This window comes from Typopeltis vanoorti, chromosome 12 (genome assembly GCF_054136105.1).
Source record: "Typopeltis vanoorti isolate ZY-2024b chromosome 12, IOZ_Tvanoo_1.0, whole genome shotgun sequence".
NCBI lineage: Eukaryota > Metazoa > Arthropoda > Arachnida > Uropygi > Thelyphonidae > Typopeltis > Typopeltis vanoorti.
This window is the reverse complement of record NC_143560.1, coordinates 61,312,168-61,330,994: the sequence shown is the minus strand read 5'-3', so window position 1 is coordinate 61,330,994 and position 18,827 is coordinate 61,312,168. Positions and strand designations below refer to the sequence as shown.

The 18,827-nt window shown below is 34.4% G+C and overlaps 1 protein-coding gene across 1 annotated transcript in view; it reads left to right on the top strand.

Annotated features, from left to right (window-relative positions):
• jbug (filamin-type immunoglobulin domains fbug) overlaps nucleotides 1–18,827 on the top strand; it is an 879,391-nt gene that overhangs the window by 565,191 nt on the left and 295,373 nt on the right. The window contains exons 30-31 of the mRNA XM_090401914.1: nucleotides 9,896–10,069; nucleotides 16,842–16,988. Of these exons, the coding sequence (XP_090258040.1) occupies nucleotides 9,896–10,069; nucleotides 16,842–16,988 (321 nt within the window). The remainder of the gene's footprint in view (nucleotides 1–9,895; nucleotides 10,070–16,841; nucleotides 16,989–18,827) is intronic.

The following is an 18,827-nucleotide window of genomic DNA, read 5'->3' as shown; positions in this document are numbered from 1 at the left end:
TCTATTTGACGATGCACTTCTTCATGACTAACAACCAGAGAGAAACTTGGTGCTTTCTAAATACCAGAAGTCTTGGCATTAATCATTTTCTCTATCTCACAAAGACAGCTGGTCAGAGCAATAAGTCAATAATTAATTGCTTGTATAATAATAATATATGGTTTACAGATCAAGTGTTGATCAATTTTATTAAACTGAACCAACACGTTTCGCCACACTTTAACTGTTAGCATCTTCAGGGCACTTATAAGTTTAAACAATCTCACAATTATGCATAACTGCAAAACTGACAAAAATAACTGTAAAAAACTGACTAGAATAATTACAAATAGAATAGTATCGAACGTGCGTGAAACACGTATAGCGTGTACAAGGTTAGCTAGCTGTTGCTAAGAACTTTCTGTAATTTGTATTAAAGTTCATTTCTTCCATTTTTAAAGTTCTGATTAGGGTTTTCCATATCTCTGGGAGTATTAGGCCTTGATTTCTGTTAAGGTTGACAGTAGAACAGGTGCCTGTGGCTGCTTCTTTGAAAATTCTTGAATGGTAATCTTCCTCTATGTAAGGAGAACAGCTTTTGGCCCACTCGATGACATGGTTAGGTGTAGAGAAATGAGACAATAGGCCAGAAATATCCTGCCTGTTGTTTTTGACATAGCCAATGTGTTCCTTTTGCCTGATTTCGAGGCTTCTCGAAGTCTGTCCGATGTAACTAGAGCCACAAGCGCATGGAATATTATAAACCCCAGCATATTTATAGAAAGGATGGTTGTCTTTTGGAGATCTTAGTAGTTTACGAATAGATTCTATTGGTTTAAATGTTACTCTTATTTTGTGTTGTTTGAGGAGGCTGGCGAACTTGTTGGAGATGCCACTTACAAACGGAATTGCAATCGTTTTTATATATGGAATATCTTCTTTTTCTCTTTGTGGTGGTTCAGAGAAAAGGACTTTATTGACTAGTCTTCTTGGATAGCCGTTCAAATACAGATTGTTGGAAATAAATTTTAACTCATCTTGAAGGGTCTTGTTGTCCATTGTGATGCGAATCGCAACGGACAAAGAGACCCTTCAAGATGCGTTAAAATTTATTTCCAACAATCTGTATTTGAACGGCTATCCAAGAAGACTAGTCAGTAAAGTCCTTTTCTCTGAACCACCACAAAGAGAAAAAGAAGATATTCCATAATATTCCATATATATAAAAACGATTGCAATTCCGTTTGTAAGTGGCATCTCCAACAAGCTCACCAGCCTCCTCAAACAACACAAAATAAGAGTAACATTTAAACCAATAGAATCTATTCGTAAACTACTAAGATCTCCAAAAGACAACCATTCTTTCTATAAATATGCTGGAGTTTATAATATTCCATGCGCTTGTGGCTCTAGTTACATCGGACAGACTTCGAGAAGCCTCAAAATCAAGCATAAGGAACACATTGGCTATGTCAAAAACAACTGACAGGATATTTCTGACCTATCGTCTCATTTCTCTACAACTAACCATGTCATCAAGTGGGCCAAAAGCTGTTCTACTTACATAGAGGAAGATTACCATTCAAGAATTTTCAAAGAAGCAGCCACAGTCGCTCGTTCTACTGTCGACCTTAACAGAAATCAAGGCCTAATACTCCCAGAGATATGGAAAACCCTAATCAGAACTTTAAAAATGGAAGAAATGAACTTTAATACAAACTACAGAAAGTTCCTTAGCAACAGCTAGCTAACCTTGTACACACGATAAGTGTTTCACTCACATTCGATACTATTCTATTTGTAATTATTCTAGTCAGTTTTTTACAGTTATTTTTGTCAGTTTTGCAGTTACGCATAATTGTGAGATTGTTTAAACCTATAAGTGCCTTGAAGATGCCAACAGTTAAAGTGTGGCGAAACTAGTTGGTTCAGTTTAATAAAATTGATCAACACTTGATCTGTGAACCAAATATTATTATTTTAATAATTTATGATCAAGAAAATACCTTCGTGATGAATTAATTTCTTGTGTTGGATCCTTTCCTTGTTTTGGGATAGCAATAACAACTGATTTATGCCAAGAATCTGGAAGGTCTTCCAATGCAAATATTCTGTTATATATTAAGAGGAGATCCATAGAAGATGATGATGGATGTTTTATCATTTCATAATGGATGTCATCAGGTCCTACTGCACTAGGGTGACAGTTAAAGGGCTATTTTTAGTTCCTCCTTAACAAATGATTGATTGCATGGCTCAAGCCCACTGGTTGAAAATTTTAGCCTTTGTTTCTCTTGCTACTCTTTCAGTATTCAAAATCCAGGAGGATATGAAGCAGTTGCTGAGGTTCTGGCAAAATTTTCTCCCTAAGTGTCTGCAATAGCTTTGGGATCAACAATAACAACAAGACATCCATTATGGTCTAAGGTAGACAATCAGTGTGTTTTGTATCTATCTTTCATTTTCCAGATTTTATTCCATACAATTTTTGCACTGGTCATTTTATTAACTGATGAGGTAAATTGGATTCAAGGTTGTTTTTGACTCTGTCATCTTACATAACTTGCTTTGGCCTGAGGACATTTCAAAGGTATTGAGCTTAATATGGTTGGATATCTACAAAATATACCCCATGCTCTGTGTTGATCTTTTGGTTGTTCTGATATTCTGGGTTCTACCAAGGATTTGGGTAGAGTGGAAATCGAGATAATGTTCTTGGAATGCTGACTCTTGCTCCCCAGACAATGCAAATTGTTACATAACTTTACTGATTCATTGAAAGATGTTTGATTGACTGTGTCAGCACTAAATTTTGCAAGATGGGAAAAAGTGCTCCAGTCAGCCTCATTCGTTTTCCATATGGGCATCCATGTAGGGTAACATGGTTCCCCTACAACAGTGGTGTTCAACCTTTTTTACTATGTGAGCTACTTTTCTATAAAAAAGTTATTCGCCGATCTACTCTCTTATGTATAAGTTATTCAGCAATCTACTCTCTTATATATAAGTTATTCGGCAACCTACTTTCTTATATATAAGTTATTCAGCGATCTACTCTCTTATATGGATCACGTTCCCCCAACCTGATATCTGATTATGCACAAATAAACAACTAAAAAAAATACACAACTAAAAACTTTATTTCTGTATTTAAAAATTTATTTATCACTCTTAATTATTTTAATACAACAACAACAACAAAAAAAAAATATATATATATATATATTGGAATAAAATAGTTATTTCTCTATTTTGGAAAACCCAAGTTAGAAAAAACAACAGATTGATTACAAACTCACATGTTACAGGAAATGGTGGTTGATTAAAAAAAGAAAAAAAAAGTTAATGTGAAATTTGGCATTGTTTGGACCTCGCAATATTTTCATAGTCAAGTTGATATGAATAAGTGGTCAATCACAGACAATCATCCAAATGATCATTTGTAATTTGGTTTCTTAATTGATTTTTTATGATGGTCATATTTGAAAAAGCGGATTCTGACAAGTATGTTGATCCGAAACATGAGAGAATTTTTCGAGCAATATCAGTTAATATTGAAAATTTTTCATGTGCATACTTCCAAATGACTTCATTGTTTATTGATTTTAAATGTAAACTATTCTGAATGTTTATCTCAAGTCCTACTTCAGCTTGGTTTATATCAAACAGCCCACTAATTTTATTTGAAATTTCTGTGATGTTCAAGTTTTCTTGAAATGGATTACTGATAAAAGATACAATCATTTCAGTTTTATTAAAATCTTTAAATCTTGAATTTATTTCTCCCTCAACTAAATTTGCAGTCATTTATGATGTCTAAATTTGCAGTCATTTATATTTTTCTTTAATGAAAGTAAATATTGTTGAAAAGTTTTTATTGAACTTAACATGTCAATTAAATTTTTATCTCTACCTTGTAACTCTAAATTTAAATTGCTTAATTTCTTACAGAAATCTACTAAAAATGATAAGTGTAACAACCATCTTTTATCACTCAATTGTGGATAAATATCTCCTTTTTCATCAAGAAAATTTTTTGTATTGTTAATTAATACAAGAAATCTTTCTAAAAATTTACTTCTGCTGAGCCAGTGAACATTATGTAATTTAAATAACCGCTGTTGCAGGGCTTTTCCTCGAACAGAATTGACAATTTTAAATGTAATATCCAAAACATCTTTTACTAGACAGTACTTGTTGGTGAATAATACAGTGGTACGTTAAAAAATTATTTGGATATTTGTCATCGTTTTTACATAATGAAATGAAGCCTGATTTATTATCTATCATTGCAGGAGCGCCATCAGTAGCAATAGATGCAAGTTTAAAAAGCGGAAGCTTGTGTTGTTTCACAAATTCATCAAATGCCGAATAAATGTCTTCTCCCCTAGTCCTTCCCATTAATGGTATAATTTTCAAAAGTTCTTCTTTATTTGAATAATCTTGAAATGCCATTAACTAGATTGAAGTCGTTTGATTCATCAAATTGTAATGAAAACGCAACACACTGGTGAATGTCTGACATTAACCTGGCCTGGAAACTTTTCTCTGGCAATTGGAACTTTTCCTTTCGGCAATTTGAAACCTTGTCTGCGGCCTAAAAGTAGTCTCTCTAGTGACATCTCGAATCGAGAAGCTCCTTTCTGGAAGCGGGAATCTCCTCTCTTGAGCAACGTGGATCCCGGCAGTCTCTCTGACGGCAACTCTGGATCGGGCAGCCTCCTCTCTGACAGCAATTCTGGAACTGAGACCCCTTCTGCTTGCTTCAGTACCTTTTTATTAGCCTCCTCTGAGACCTCACATGAAGTTTGGCAACCCCCAAAGAATCGGTATGAGTCTTTGATCTTAAGTTTCAAGTTTGGCACGCCTTTTGTTCTGCTCCGTTTTCTTTTGATTGTAAGTTGCCTGCCATTGGAAAGTTGTTTGAACTCTTTCTGACTGACTTCGGAGATGTTTACACTTAGAGCCTGCAAGCCTTTCTCATACATACAAGTTTCAATAACAATCTTTCTAATGCCGCCATGTACAGCTTCGGCGACAAAAACATTGCCTTTGTTTTTAACATTCTAAGATATTCTTATTAAAGCAGTATATACAGTTAGCTTCAAAAGAGTTATTTACAAAAACATCTAATACAAACTATACCGAGACAAACAAATTTATTTTTTTACAATATTCACATGGGATTTAACCTAAGTAAAAAATTGATGTAATGTGCTTTGCAACATGAATAGTAAAGTTCCCCTAAAGAACAGTAAAGTGATCACTTTCATATATGTTCTCTTTGGCATCCCATGTTAGCACTAGAAGAATGAAAAGACAAGGTAGAATCATCTCAATGATTCTACCTTGTCAATTTGTGTTGGTATTGAGTATTGTAACCATTAAAATCACCCATAAGAAGTATGGTTTCAGGCAATTGCAAGATAAGTTATCAAAATTGATATCATTTAACTCAACACTCAATGGTAAATAAATTGAACATACTGTAATAAGAAATCCCGTGGATAGGTGAATCGCTACTGCTTCCATAGCAGTATTAAGTTGGACATGATAGAAAGGAGTATGGCTGCTCACTAGGATAGCTACTCCTCCATTAGCAGGACCATTTCCGTTTCTCTCCTTGCATACAACACTGAAATATCTTAAGGTAGGGTCCTCATTGGGTCTTAAGTGTGTTTCCTGTAGACAGAAACAGAAAAGTTTGTTTCTGCAACAAAATTTTGATAGCATCGATATTCTGTTGAAACATATCACAGTTCAATTGTAAAATTTTTCCCGTTGTTTTGTCTTTATAGACTTGTCTGGTTCTTGTGAGATTGAAGTAAATATAAATCTTACCTTTGCAAATTTATATTTATCAGTTATTTTTGGGAAGTATGGATGCCCAGTGTCCATTTCTTCCTCTGGTAAAATATTCAATAAGTCTGATTGTCAGGGTCAGTTCGCGAGTTTAGTTTTACTTTCAGCGGATACTTGAAATACCATTATTAAGTGATAAGTGATATCTTTGCCATCTTTAAGTGATATCTTTGCCATAATTTTTTTGACAAGTTGGTTCTCATCGAATGGATCCGTTTTTGGAATTGTCTCTGGAGTTAGACCGTAGGTCATGCAATTGATATGCTCAACAGAGAAGCACTCGCAATCATAAAGTTCAGGTATGGTGAAATTATCATATGGTAGAATAGACATACAAGTTTGAGTTCCTGTTGACATTTTCTTACTTGTTACTTTATCAGCATATGAGGATCTTAGAACAGGTGTGGTGGTGGCTAACTTTCTTTTTTCCTCCTGATATGATATGTTTCGTTTTGTTTTAATATTTTGTATTTTTTTTTCCCCATCTTTCCACTTCTGATATGCACAAGAGTATGCTGGCTGATCTCCCTGACAGTTGACACATTTATCTTTTTTTGTAGAGAAAGATTTGTTATCATGCTCTTCACTACCACATTGGGCAAAGGTGGTAGACTCACAACAGGCAGTTTGAGCATGTTCATATTTTTGACATTTAAAGCATCTTAGTGGATTAGGCATGTATGCTCTGACAGGACAGCTGAAATATCCTGCTTTTAACCTGAACCTTTTACGGATGTTGGAGGTTTAGGTAAATCAAAAGTAAGGATGATGTTCCTGGTTGGAACCAGGTGACCATCACTATGTATCAGGATGCACCTCACACCTGTCACTCCCTCATCTTTAAGCTCTGAACATATCTCCTCATCGGGAACATCAAGGAGATTCCATTTTAATATCACTCCTCTACAATAATTGAGTGTTTTATTAGGTGTTACTGTGATTGGTATTTCACCCATTGATGTTGCTCCCGGTAGTTTCTCGGAATGTTGCCGACACTATGTTTCCACAAGAATATGAATTAAGAAGAAGGGATATAATGCAAATGATTCAGTGTATAGGCTATGTAGAAGGGATGTATGCAAGTTTTTGGATTTGTGGAGCGATTTTGAGGGATGATTGGATTTGTATAAGAGGGGATGGCCTGCACTTAAATGCCTGTATCAGGTATCTTGAAAGTATGACACTTAACACGTAGAGTCAAGGAAACTAAATTATAATGGGTGGAACGTGTGAGAATATGAGTTTAAGTGCGATAATGTTATGTGACTGTGTGAATGATGGGAATGGGCATTATGATGGAAATGATTATGAGGAGCAAACGATTTTCACTTTCTGCTCATCCAGTTCAGATCCATCAAATATGTGCAAAGATGTGTACATGTATAAGGCACTAAAGAAGAATAGAGATCCACAAGTTGTCCAACTTGATTTGCAAACAAGAGTAAAGAGAGCATACAAAAGAACGTGCAGGTACATCATTATGTCTATATACGAATGCCAGGAGTATCAGAAACAAAGGGGTAGAATTTGTTGCCTTGGTCAGTATGTTGGGACCTCAGATTATAGGCATTAGTGACAGCTGAATCAGACAGTGGCTATCAGAATCAGACATATGAACTGGTATCAAGTGTAAAGGGTACAGTATTTTTAGGAAGAATAGACAGGATAGGAGAGGAGGGAGTGTGCTGCTAATGATATCAGATGATTTAAATCCAGTTAGTGTGCAGATTATGATTGTAGAATTAGTAACAGTATTTCATATGGTAGTGAATTTGAAACCATTTGGTGTGAGTTGGAATCTAACAAGATCAATTACATAGTGGGATGTTATTACAGACATGGTGGTGGTGGTTCAGTTGCTAGTGATGAAGAAAGGCATCAACAAATAGAGATGATGGATGTGAAAAGAGTAATCACAACGAGACCGTTGCAAAACAACTTCCTCAAGCAGCATGTGGCAGAAAGAGTGTTAGATTTGATTATAGTGTCAGAGGGCATTTCAGGTAAAGACATAACTATTCTGACTCCAGTTGGTGACAGTGATCATGTGATACTCACTTGGGAAGTGACAAAGTTTATGAATGTTCCATTCAGAAAAGGTTACATGCTAAACTACAAAGCAGGAAATCATGACCAACTGAGGAGTATACTGAGTTCAGTGGAATGGTATCGGTTTATGGATGGGAAGAATATCAACAGCAAATGAGAACCTTTCAAAAAATACTTAAATGAAGCAATATCAGAATGTGTCCTGAGAGTTTGAAGAATAGACAGGGCAGAAGTCAAATGGATGTGTAATCTTATTAAGTAAGAGATTCATAAGAAACGGATGATGTGGAAGAATACCATTTGAACATTTCATGATGTCCGTTATGAAAATTATAAGCAGCAGGCTAGAATAGTCGCAACAAGCTAAGACTGAGTATGAAAAGAAACTGGCTGTGCTATCTAAAGACAACCCACAAGAATTCTATCGATATGCTGCAAGTAAAAGGATGTAGGAATATGAACAAATAACTCTACTGAATGCAGTTGTTGTGAGGGGTGACAGATGCAGAAGAAGTTGTCAACTGAGTGCCCATTTTGTTGGGTGTGCTGTCATGGCTTATTCAACCCACTCTACAAAATTCATGCCAATTTGACCATATGATTGCTTTTATATCTATAAAAGTTTTAATATTGCATAGTGCATCAGTGCTCATCTTAATTAGTCCAATGCAATTAATTTTAGGATAACTTTGAATACTTTAATGTATCAATTAATTCTAATCAAATTTGTATAGAGTGGGAGACAGGTGTTTGTTTTAAGATATATTAGAAAACAGTAATGAAGAAGGATGTTATATTTAGTTGGTGTTTTTGAATTGTTCAAAGGTGTAAATATAATAGTAAATTTGGAAGAGGAGGGCAAGGCTTACCTCCTCCTACTACAATCATACAATCTGCCAAAGCTCTAGTAGAAAATGGGACATTCATTAGATCATCAACGTTGTTTCCGATTGTAAATACGGACAAAAAAAATTTATAAATGATTTATAGAAAATTGTATATTAAAAACTTGTTTATATCAGTGTCCTAAACACGTTAGTTCACACTCCATGCACACAAGACAGATGAAACCCAGAAAACAAAAACAACAAATGACAATGTTCAATTGGATTGGTTGACACAATAACCAATCACAGCCACTGATTTTTGAGTGCTGTTGTCTCAGCGCACACCTAACCTCACCTTCTTGGTGGTTTAAAACCATTGGAACTCTGAGAATTTGATCTGCTGCACCATTTGTACTTCTGTTCAAATGACTTAAGGTATCCATGTTTGTGACCGCACACCTTAGACTATTAGCGCAAATATGGTGCAATGTTTATACATCGAAAAGCCTTCTCTTCACAGAGGATTCATATATATTGTGGTTAATTGAATCATGCAAAGCCAGGAAACAATTTGGGGAGTCTTTAACAGGAATAAATGTAAAAATATAATATCTGATTGTGCTATTCTGCAGATGTGCCCACACACCTAGCACACCCTGAATTTATGCTTCTGATATATATGTATATATATATATATATATATGAAAAATATATGTATACCATAATCTACCATTTATCTGACCTTCAAAATGACCCATCTATTAACTGACCCTTTCATGTCAGCCAACTTATGGCTGAGTATCATGTAATTAAATTATATGACCTTTCAATTATCAGAATGGCGAGTTCTGTTGATTAGAAGGTAGATTACTGCACATGTCTTTTCGATGATTGGCTGAGGTTTTAGGGATATGATTTAACTTATTCTGGTGCTGTAAAATTTTGGTAGCTGTCATGTAAGTGTTTGGGAATAAAAATAAAACAAAACAGCTAACATATTTTATTCCTGTATGGGGAGTAGATGATGTTGTTTTAGTCCTATCTAACTTTTGGAGACTGAGTGGGCAGTTGCAACATTTGAGAATCAAACATTGGAAAATTTTTTTAAATATTTTTTAAATTCTTTCAGATAGGTTCTTTATCATTGATAATAACTATTATTTTCATTTGAAATACAGTTGATGCAAGTCAAGCTGGTGCTGGTAACCTTGAGATTATAGTATCAGTAAATGGTAGAAATGTACCTAATTATGTGCAGTCTGAAGGTAATGCAAAGTTTAGAGTGAACTTCAAGCCTACAGAAGTTCAGACTCATATTTTGAGTGTTAAATTCAATGGAGAAGCTGTACCAGGTAAGTTGTGCTGGCAGAGAATACTTTGTTACACAGCTTTTTAATTAAAATGGAAAGCATACACATTTTATTGAAATAATACTATTTTAAATGTTGTTATATATATAAAATATATAATAAAATTTAATTAAAATGGAAAGCATATAAATTTCATTGAAATAATACTATTCTGAAATAAAAACATTAAATGTTATCATTTGTTATGTACATATGAAGTATGTGTGAATGTATGTGTTTAGAGACATGCCTATCCACAGAAGTTTCCAACCTACAGTACAACAGTGAGACTATTGGAAGAAGACTATTAATATTACTTTTCAATATCTGTAAATTTTAAATAAGAGGATGGAGGTTTTTCAGACGCTGAGGTGGCTATTGAACTGATGTGTTATTCTAGGAGAGGCTGAAGATAAATGTCAGTCCTAGAACATTTACAGTCACCAGAATCACTCAACATTATCAGATATGAACATATCATGTGTGGTGATTTATGTATTATGAAGGATAAGGGAAAGTTAAGCTGAGCTACAGTAAAGTGAATAAAGTTTAAATATAAAGTGATGTTTAATAATTGCTACTCAGTTAGTTAGGATGAATAAGAAAAGAATTATAGATGCAAGCTGTATGTTTTTATAGAAAAGATTCAGTATTTGCTGCATGTGTCTCAAAATGGAACAAATTGGTAAATTAGTATTATTAGGCAGTTTTATTTCTTTTTATTATATGGAGTCTAGAATTCTTAAAAGAGATTTGGGGAACATCTCAAATGGCTTTTTTTTTTGTTTTTTATATATTGATCCTATATATAAGAGGTTCCTATTGCACATTATTGCCATGTGTGCACTACAACAGGTGAAGCTTGTGAAAAAATAAGCCTATTGATATTTTTCTTGAAGAGTTGGAGGTAAAAAAGGAATGAGAGTTGAATAAATGAGGAATAGGAGAGGCAGTTTGATGTGTTTGCAGTTGTACTGAAAGTGAATGTTGGGTAATTCTTGCTCGTGTTTTAACAGGCCCAACAGAAAGTGGAGGAATGATAGTTTCCTGTTTAATAATGACCATGAAGGTACGTAAAGAAATTACACAAAGATGAAACAGTTCATAAATGAGAGAAAGATCACCTTAGAGCAGCATCCCTCTCCTCTGGACAGCACTAATAATTTTTAAGAAGGTTTCAGTGCACCACCCCCAAACATGTGAACAGTATTCTAAGGTTGGGAAATACTGTTCACATTATTCTAATGCGAACAGTATTTCTTAGGATTTGGGATTTGTATAGAGTTAGTAGCTGAGGTTGGTGAAAAATAGCATCTTGAGCAGAAAAGAATGACTGGTTTTTCAGAAGCTGAGGTGGGTATTGATTTGATGTATTATTCCAGGAGAGGCTGAAGATAAATGTCAGTTCTAGGACATTTACAGTCACTAGAATCACCCAACAGGATCAGATCCTGTGTGTGTGTGTGTGTGTGTAGGTGGGTGGTGATTTATGTATTACTGAGAATAAAAGAAAAATGAGCTGAGATCACTTTTGCAAGAGAAGATGCAACATTGTATTTTGGTGGCATTGGAGGTGACCAAGTTATTCTTTTTCCATTGAAGGATGGTATGGAGGGCCATGTTTAAGGCACTGGATACAAATGATTTTGAAGCTTGGAATGTCTGAGAGATGCATTTTTTTTTCATTTTTTTTTCAATTCATCATGAGTAGATTTGCTCGATTGATAATCACCAGGTTTTTAACTCGTATGCAATTGTTTATTTATACTAGATTTATTTCCTATGCATGTTTCACTGTCTATATGGCTTACAGCATCATCAGAAGGTTGCTTAACATAAATAAAAAAAAATTAAAAATTAAACTTTTTCCAACAGCAGTTAATATCTATAAGTTGAAAAGACTGGAATAATTAGCTTATCTGCTCTCCAGCCAAAAGGCTGCCGGTTTGAATCCTACCGTGAGAAGGAATGTTTGTGATTGCCTGTGAAAATACTACTGGTGGCGGTGGTGGTGGTCAGTAGATGGTGTTGGCATAGATGATGACAGTTGCGGTTCATTGTAGTTGGTGGATTTGAGTGGTGGAGATTGAGAGTTGTAAAGTGGGTACCCTCCCTTGATGAGGCTTTGGACTCTTTGGAAGTGTCATGTAATAATAATAATATCACTCCACAAGCAAACAACATTCACTCAGTGACAGGCAAAGGCCCCGCCACCATGTAGAACCTCTCCTCCCCAGGAAGCAAGCAAATCCAAAGACTGCGCAGGCCTTCTCCAAAAAACTGGAGCAATCCCTCACATTGCCAAACCTCAGTGAGTGACCTAAGGAATCATTTAACTAAGACGTCAGCCAAACTCATCACTACTTCTCTGAATCACTAGGACAGAAAGCTTGGCAGTGGCTCCACTCAGTGACAGGCAAACCCACCACTGAGCAGAACCGCTCATATCTCAGGGAAAAGCACCCATCCACTTCAGTGATCCCACCTCCATTGAAACCACTTAAGTGAAGTGAATTATCCCACACCAAGGCAAACTGTTTAAGTGTGGGGGGAGGGGGGGGGGCTCCATAAACTTGGATGATCCCTCAGATCACTCATCAGTGAGTAATCCAAAGGATCATTCAACTCTTTACTTAGTAGTGTTTCTCACTCAGTGACAGACCCACTCCACCAATGAGTAGAACCCTCACTTGTGGCTGTACCCAGTGGCAGGCCCACCATACCACTGATATCACAGGGGAAAGCATCTGTCGAAGCAATTGTGAGACCACTGCAACAGAGTTCCCACATCCATATCTTGTTTATGTGCAAGGGATTCTCCAAAAACACAGATAATATCTCAGAACACCCAACAGTGAGTGATCCAAAGGATCATTTAACTCATTACTCAGCAGTGATTCTACTCACTGCTAACCACTCAATGACAGGCCCATCCCACCACCTATCCAGTGGCAGACCACCCTACCACTGAGCAGAGCCACTCAGATGGCCACAAAACCACTTTAGCAGACTTTAATTGCCTTACTATCCCATAAATATGTGATACTAAGACAACTGATGTGAATTAATTAGCCCCTATATTTAGATTTGAGCTTGCTTTTTATACTATAAAATAATTTATAGTATAAAAAGTGAAAAAACTTGCAACATATATCTCTGGTCCAGAGTATTTTAGCAATAAGTTGTGACACCTTTTGGCTACTTGTATATGGAAATATGACTTCTGCATTACTTCAACCTTAGCATCCCCTCTGGGTCTGACTCCCACTAATGAATGGGAGTCAGAGAAGGCTGTGGATCATAAAATGAAAACTCTTCAGGCTCAGAAGAGTTTATGGATTATGAAGAACCAACTCATGCTAATAAAAAGAAAGCAAGAGATACAATTAAATTAAATATAATAAAGTTTACCGATTCCAAGTTTTCTTACTACAATTATTATCTACATGAAAAGAGAATAACTAGTTTCCAAATCAAGAATGTAAATAATGGAAAGCAACTATAAAAAACTGGAAGGAGACTACACAATTGCTCCTTCACAAATTGAAGACCTCATCAATCTGTGAAGGAGTCATTGGTTCAAGACTTACCAGTGACATTTCATTAATCATTAGCATCTCCTTTCTGCATTGCCTCATTAAATTTACAAGGATTCCACAGGCAAATTAAAGAAGAAACTGTATGGAAACTTATGCTATGCCATAATATCAGGTTTTTGTTTCTTCAAGAAACAAACATACTTCTGCAGATATAAAGATATAAAAAGTTTAACAGATAGATATCCACTTCTTTCTTATTGGAGCTTTGGAAGATTTAACAGGGCTGGAGTAGGAGGTCTTATTCTCCCTCCTTGGGTCTTTCTGTAATATCCAAAGGGATGCAGAAGGGAGAATCTTGACAATAGACTGGAAATACTGTGGATGTGTAATAAGGTTTATAAATGTTTATGCTCCATCCAGTGGAACAGTTAGACGAAAATTCTGTGATATGCACAGTTAAAAACATGTCTTGACAATGCTCAGCTGGTAGACATATGGAGGATTCGCAATCGTAATCTCCAGGCATATACATACATGAATCAAGGTATTGGTACCTGTATTGATTGAATTTATATCTCTCCTTCTTCCCTTATAAATAGGATAATTCAGATAAAAATCTTGATATCAACATATCAGATCATAATCCAGTTCTACTTAAGTTCCACTGCATGGAAAAAGTAGAAATCTGTTCACTAGCCAGTTGTGTATTTTGTCCTGTTATCCTCTATCTCACACCAAATAGACTCAAATTCATTTCCTGTATTGCTCATACTATCACTATGTCAAATTTTTGACCATACCCATTGAAATTTTTCAAATATACCACCAGCCAGTAGCATTCTTTGAATTATGTAAGTTTTTTACAATCATCACTGGTTTTCACAAAAAAAAATAGATATTTAAAAATTCAACTCTGAATAGTATATTATATACTCAAGCTGCCATAGCACAATTGGAAAAATAGCAGTACATTGTACCCTTCAATTGGAAAAGACCTAGGTTCGATTCTCATTGTGATGAGGGGTATCCTTATGTGCTTTTTCAGTTGAGGATAAGTTAGCCAATCTCATACAGTGGTAGCATGGTTTTTTCTCCCAGAAACTCAGGTTTTTCATCCTGCGTACAAACAAATTGGTCTTCGGTACACACGTAATTTACAGACAAAAAATACTGTTGTTGGTGATGATGGGTGATAGATGGCATTGATGGTAGTAGTGGCGTAGTTGGAGAATTAATTAGTAGTGGAGAGGATGGGATGAGATGTATTAGCGAAGAGTAGTGTGCCCTCCCACTGAGTCCTTGGACTCCCTGGATGTGTCGTCTAATAATAATAACAATAATAGTGTATATATATATATATATATATATATATATATATATACACAAACAGTTGCAAAGAGCCTGTTAAGCTTAATGCTTATTTGGTTATTTATGTATGCTGCTGTGCAGTATTGTTGTATACCAATCTTGGATTCAGGAATTTTGAAGATTTTTCTTCCCTGTTATATTGTAATTCCATTTTTATTGGAAAAAGTGACTTGAATGGGGGGGGGAACAATATTTTGAATATCATTTAAAAAGAATTTTAAATGATTATGATAATTATTTCTGTATGGCTTGATGCAATTTAATGAACTTTTGTATCGAGGTCACTGTTATTATTATAATTTGTTATTTATTTGAATAATTTTAATTAAAATTAATATTATTTTAGACAAAATCAAAATTATATACATTTCTGTTTACAATTTCAAGGCATATGATCATATCTGGTAAATAAATTATCTCAGCAAGCCATTATATAATTGAATTAGTTTTATCTTAATGTCACTTAATCATGGTAGATTACTCTATTGCTTCATCTTTTTTTTTTTTTTTTTTTTTTTTTTTTTTTTTACTAATGGAAGTTTCTCCAACTCCTCTTTTTTTATTCACCCATTCTCTTCTTCCTTCACAAATGGTGACCTTTTCTTGCCAAACACCATAGATTTGCTTTTGAGAGTACACTTCATTTCCACTGCTCTTCATCTGACAAACCTTACAGCATTCAAACATTCCGACCTTCGAGATTATCTGTGACTATTGCATTGAATGTCGATCTTCATGCCATTCTTTATAGGGTAAGAACAATCTGGTAAATTTCGATGCAACAAAACCTAGTCCTATATTATTCCTGTCAAAAATGATTTCACTTCATCTCCCCCTACCTTTTGATGTTCAAATCCTTAGTTGTGATTAGATAACCTATTCTGCTCCAGGTTCCTTTCTCCTTTGCTGATTTCATTACTCTGAAACCCATGTGACCTGATGAGAAGTTACACATTACTGTAAAACAGAAAGTCAGCATGCAGTAGCTTAAATCATTAAGAATCCCTAGTTTTATTATAAAATTACCGTATCACTGACCTGCCTATTTTGTGGAATAAGATCAGTTAGAAAGAATAAAATCATAATGTTTTTTGATTGAGCCTGCTTTGCTCAAATAGAAATATCTGTATGCTATTTCTTGTTTCTTGTTAATGAGCCATTGTTTCATTAGCAAAAGATAAGAAATAAAGAATTAAAATTAAATTTTAAATAATTACATATTCTAAATTAAAAAAATTAAGTAGTATGTTCATAATATAGAAATTGATGGCAGTCATCTCTCTCTTCTGCACCTCTTCCCCCCTCATATATTTATTTATTACTAGAACCTCAAAGAAAAATTCATATTGTATTTTATTTCCTTTTAATATCATAAAATTTACACTTCCATAAAAACTGACCTCATAGTTTCAGTAATATCATTGAATAAATTTAATTCTCTGTGCAGAGCCATACTACCCTGTGATAAATATAATCCTTTTCATTACCTACGAACGAAAAGAATGCTGCATTAATTAAATTTTTTAAAAAATGTTTTCAGCTGTACTATGCATTTGAAAAATTAACATTATTTTTATTTTATTTGGTTATATATGATCAAAGCAACTATTATTCCTAAGCAGCAAATAATCAAGTGTTAATGATATTCTTTGATTGAGTGGTATAATGGACATTATATATCCATTCTGTCAATGATAATCATTCTCCCACTCAATGAATGATTATCATTGAGTGGGAGAATGTTTGGTTTAGGCTCCATTAGGAATTTTTTATATACAAATTATGTTTTCAAAAACAGATCCTAAATGCTTATTATTTTTATTTGCTCTATATTTATTTATATTTATGTATTTATATTTTTTTTTTAGGAAGTCCATTTTATGTGGTTATAAATGATAGCAGCCAATCAGTTGTGTCAGGCACTTCATTGAGAATGACATCAATATCTCGAGGAGCTCAACTTTCAGTGGATACAAGAGGAATTGAAGATGCAGACTGTAAAGTTTTAGTCACAAGTAATTATAATAGTATAGTCTGTTACAGTCTGAAATGTGACACTGCTTATTGTAGTGATAGTGTGAGTAGCTGACACAATGTATGTAATATGGCTATCTAGTAATTTCTGTGGTTAAGTTTCTGTTGTAGCTTCTAATTTGCATCAGTGGCAAAGAATCATGGTGGGATCTGGTTTTGTTTACAGCAGGGGCGGCTCATGCATAGGCACTGGGGAACTGCAGCACCCCCAATTTTTCTCGATATATAAATATATTTATTAATTTATTTATATTTGCTTATAATATTTAATTTTATCATCAACAATCCTATACAATTCTCTTATTTTGTATAAAAAATAATAAAAACCTATCTTGTGGTACTTAGGAGGACAAAGGACTCGAGCAGCGCTGTGTTTATCACAGTGTCATATTGCTACGCACCAAGCATATGCACGTAATAGTGAGATGCGAACTATTAGCATAATGCGGCACTGTCCATCGCGCAGTTCCACTGTTATTTATATGCAGTTTGCACCAGTAGTAGAGTGTTCGTAGTGCTTATTGTGTTTACTTCGTTTCTTTAAATATTTGGACATTACAATTAAAGGATTTAATTGTAATATCCAAAAATTATAAATCCATTCCTTTAATTGCAATTAAAGGAATGAATTTTATTTTTAAGTAATTTTGAATTATGCCAAACTATATAATTTTATCAATAATAAACAATATTTTTTCATGTTTAATTTTTTTTTAATTTTTACCATAATTTTGATATTTTATTCAAACACGTATACACCGTACTTACACGTGTGTATGTTTATTTCGAAAGTAGCAGCATCCCCAATGATTTCAAGACACGAGCCATCACTGGTTCACAGGGAATATATCTTCTAGTTTATTATTTAAGCTAGCATTGTTATATTCCTTTAAATTTGTAAAATTTTCCTTCTTTCTTTCTTTCTTTCTCTCTCTCTCTCTCTCTCTCTCTCTCTCTTTATACCAGTATTGAGTATATGTCAGACTTATTATCTATTGCTATTATATATAAATAGACAAACTGGTCAGAGAACACTTGCAACTTATGGACAGGATATCATGTATAGATAGAATCGACTCTCCTCATACATCATTGAGGTTTTTATGTAGTCTAATTATTAAGCTGGGATAGCCCATTATTGAACCTAATAAGTAAAAGAGAAGAGAGGATAAATCCTCTTTTACAAAAATTTGGAATTGAAGTCATTCTTGATAATTTTGTTGATCTGATACTGTCACTGCTAGTTTCTAATGCTCTTGTGGAAAGAATATTTCCTTTGTATTGTAATATGCTTATAAACAATAGGAAAATATTTGATAAATTAACAGAAAAAACGCCGCAAAATCACTCTGGACTTCAGATATAAAATAAGAGATATTCAGAAATAGACAGATCCCCAAAATGTTAAGAAGCAGTCCATATTTTTAGGAGCTGGTAGATAAGATTTTTTTAATGGAATTTGAAATCTTTGGCACCATGAATGGAGTAGGTAGTGAGAAATGCTTGGTTGAATTTCTAACTTTCTTCTGATATAATTTTCATAGCATGCGATATTCATAGCAAGTAGAGTAATGTGGGCAGATATAAGAATGGGGAATTGCACAATAAGACTTATTTGGTTCTGTAGTTCCACAGAAGATTCCGATAAAGAAGAAGTGGGGAATTTTTTGAAGCATTACATAAGGCAGTTGATATGAAGGAAAAGGTGGTCCATTATTGGAGAACTAAACAGCAGACTTGGAAATTATTACAAGACAGAAATGTTTGGGGAAAATTTGGAGAAAAGAGCAAAGCTAATAATGGGAAGTACCTGCTGAATT